At 36.2% G+C, this 1,536-nt stretch overlaps 1 protein-coding gene across 4 annotated transcripts in view; it reads left to right on the plus strand.

Annotated features, from left to right (window-relative positions):
- LOC107655736 (coiled-coil domain-containing protein 138) overlaps window positions 1–631 on the plus strand; it is a 27,003-nt gene extending 26,372 nt beyond the window's left edge. For all 4 annotated transcript variants that reach the window (XM_016443307.1, XM_016443308.1, XM_016443309.1 and 1 more), the window contains exon 14: window positions 77–631. In XM_016443307.1, coding sequence (XP_016298793.1) covers window positions 77–218 — 142 coding nt within the window. In that variant the 3' untranslated portion in view covers window positions 219–631. The remainder of the gene's footprint in view (window positions 1–76) is intronic.
- Window positions 632–1,536: the final 905 nt, after the last annotated feature.

The raw sequence follows: 1,536 nt of genomic DNA on the forward strand, positions 1-1,536 counted from the left end.
TGTGTGTGCGTGTGTGTGCTCTGTAAGATATCTGCATGGGCCATCAGTGGAGCACTACTTCTCTGTTTGTTTGCAGGAAGAACAAGCGTCTGTTTGAAGCGTCGGCACTGCGTTTGCTGCTGCAGGAGATGCACAGGACTAGCGGCCGCAGTCAAGCCTTCATCAGCATCAACCTCAGCTCCATCCTCCTCAATCTGGGCACGCTCACACGCTCCTGACACGCCAAACACCTCATCACATACGTGCCTCCGTGCTCTGTGTCTGCAGTGCTGCAAGTCTGAGCTGCTGTTTCCACATCAAACCGCATGCTGATTTTATACTAGCAAGCTCCCAAATGAGCAATGAGGAATCACAACAGTATGAAACCTGTGTTTATAATCGGTGGAGAGGAAGATTATGAGTGAATAATAATCTCACAAACTATAGACTGATGCTGTTATGATGCTTCAATGGTGATTTTTGACATTTTTGGAGTTTAGCAGTATAAACCATCAGCAGAGAGCAGCTCGGAAGAAAGAAAACAATATGGGTTTATCAATGATTCCTTGAAACATTTGTAGGATAGTGCAATTTTATTTATTTTTTTGTATACATTGAAATAATGATTTTGATGTTTTATACTGTAAACAACGACTCAATAAATGTAGTTTAATTAAATTGCCTCATTAGTGATGATGTGCTTGGCTTTATTTGATCATGCACTCAAAACAGTATTTAGGCCTGAATTTAAGATATATTGGAATTGCGTCACATTATAAAGATTATAAACTTATTTAATACATAAATGAAAACAGGTCGGATTTCTGTAATAGTACTAATAAACTGAATAAATGCACAATAATCATCTTTATATATTTATCACAAGTAAATCCAGGTTATTTAAATCTCATGCATTGTATCTAATTACATATTTCTTATTCCACTGCTATAGCCACAAGTTAACCATCTTCATACTTTTTAACTGAATACATTATTTGAGCAGATTTATGCTGATTCTGAGCCATTTGAATAAATGCATTTTGAAAATATGATTTAAATCAAGTCAAATAGATGCAAATAATTAATAATAAAGCATGCAAAGATTTTTTTACTGCCGGTTTCATTTCTATGTGACTGACAAATATGCATCACATATTTATTAGTTCATGTCAAAACCGTGTAATCTGTGATATGCAATTCAAATGTTAAATTTAGACTTAATATATATATTTTTTGTATATGAACCATTTTTATTTGTTTCATCTCTGGCATCGTCAAACACTATTGCAGTAATGACTGTTTTCAAACAGGTTTCCTGAACACATTCCCCCGTCCGTCATTGGTCAGTCAGCAAGTTAGTCCCGCCCTAATCTCATGTGATTGGTCGAGTCAGATCAACGCTCTGAAAGCATCAGTGATTCATTCTTCAGGAATCAAACTAACAACAGATTCAAACTCTTTCTCAGAGGAATGTTATTAGTTTTTTCTGACATCTGTTTTTGTTGTTGTCAGGATTAAATCTTGAAAGCACCTGCGCTGAGGATCTCTGCTGGTTCT

This window comes from Sinocyclocheilus anshuiensis, unplaced genomic scaffold (genome assembly GCF_001515605.1).
Source record: "Sinocyclocheilus anshuiensis isolate Anshui unplaced genomic scaffold, SAMN03320099.WGS_v1.1 scaffold1357, whole genome shotgun sequence".
NCBI lineage: Eukaryota > Metazoa > Chordata > Actinopteri > Cypriniformes > Cyprinidae > Sinocyclocheilus > Sinocyclocheilus anshuiensis.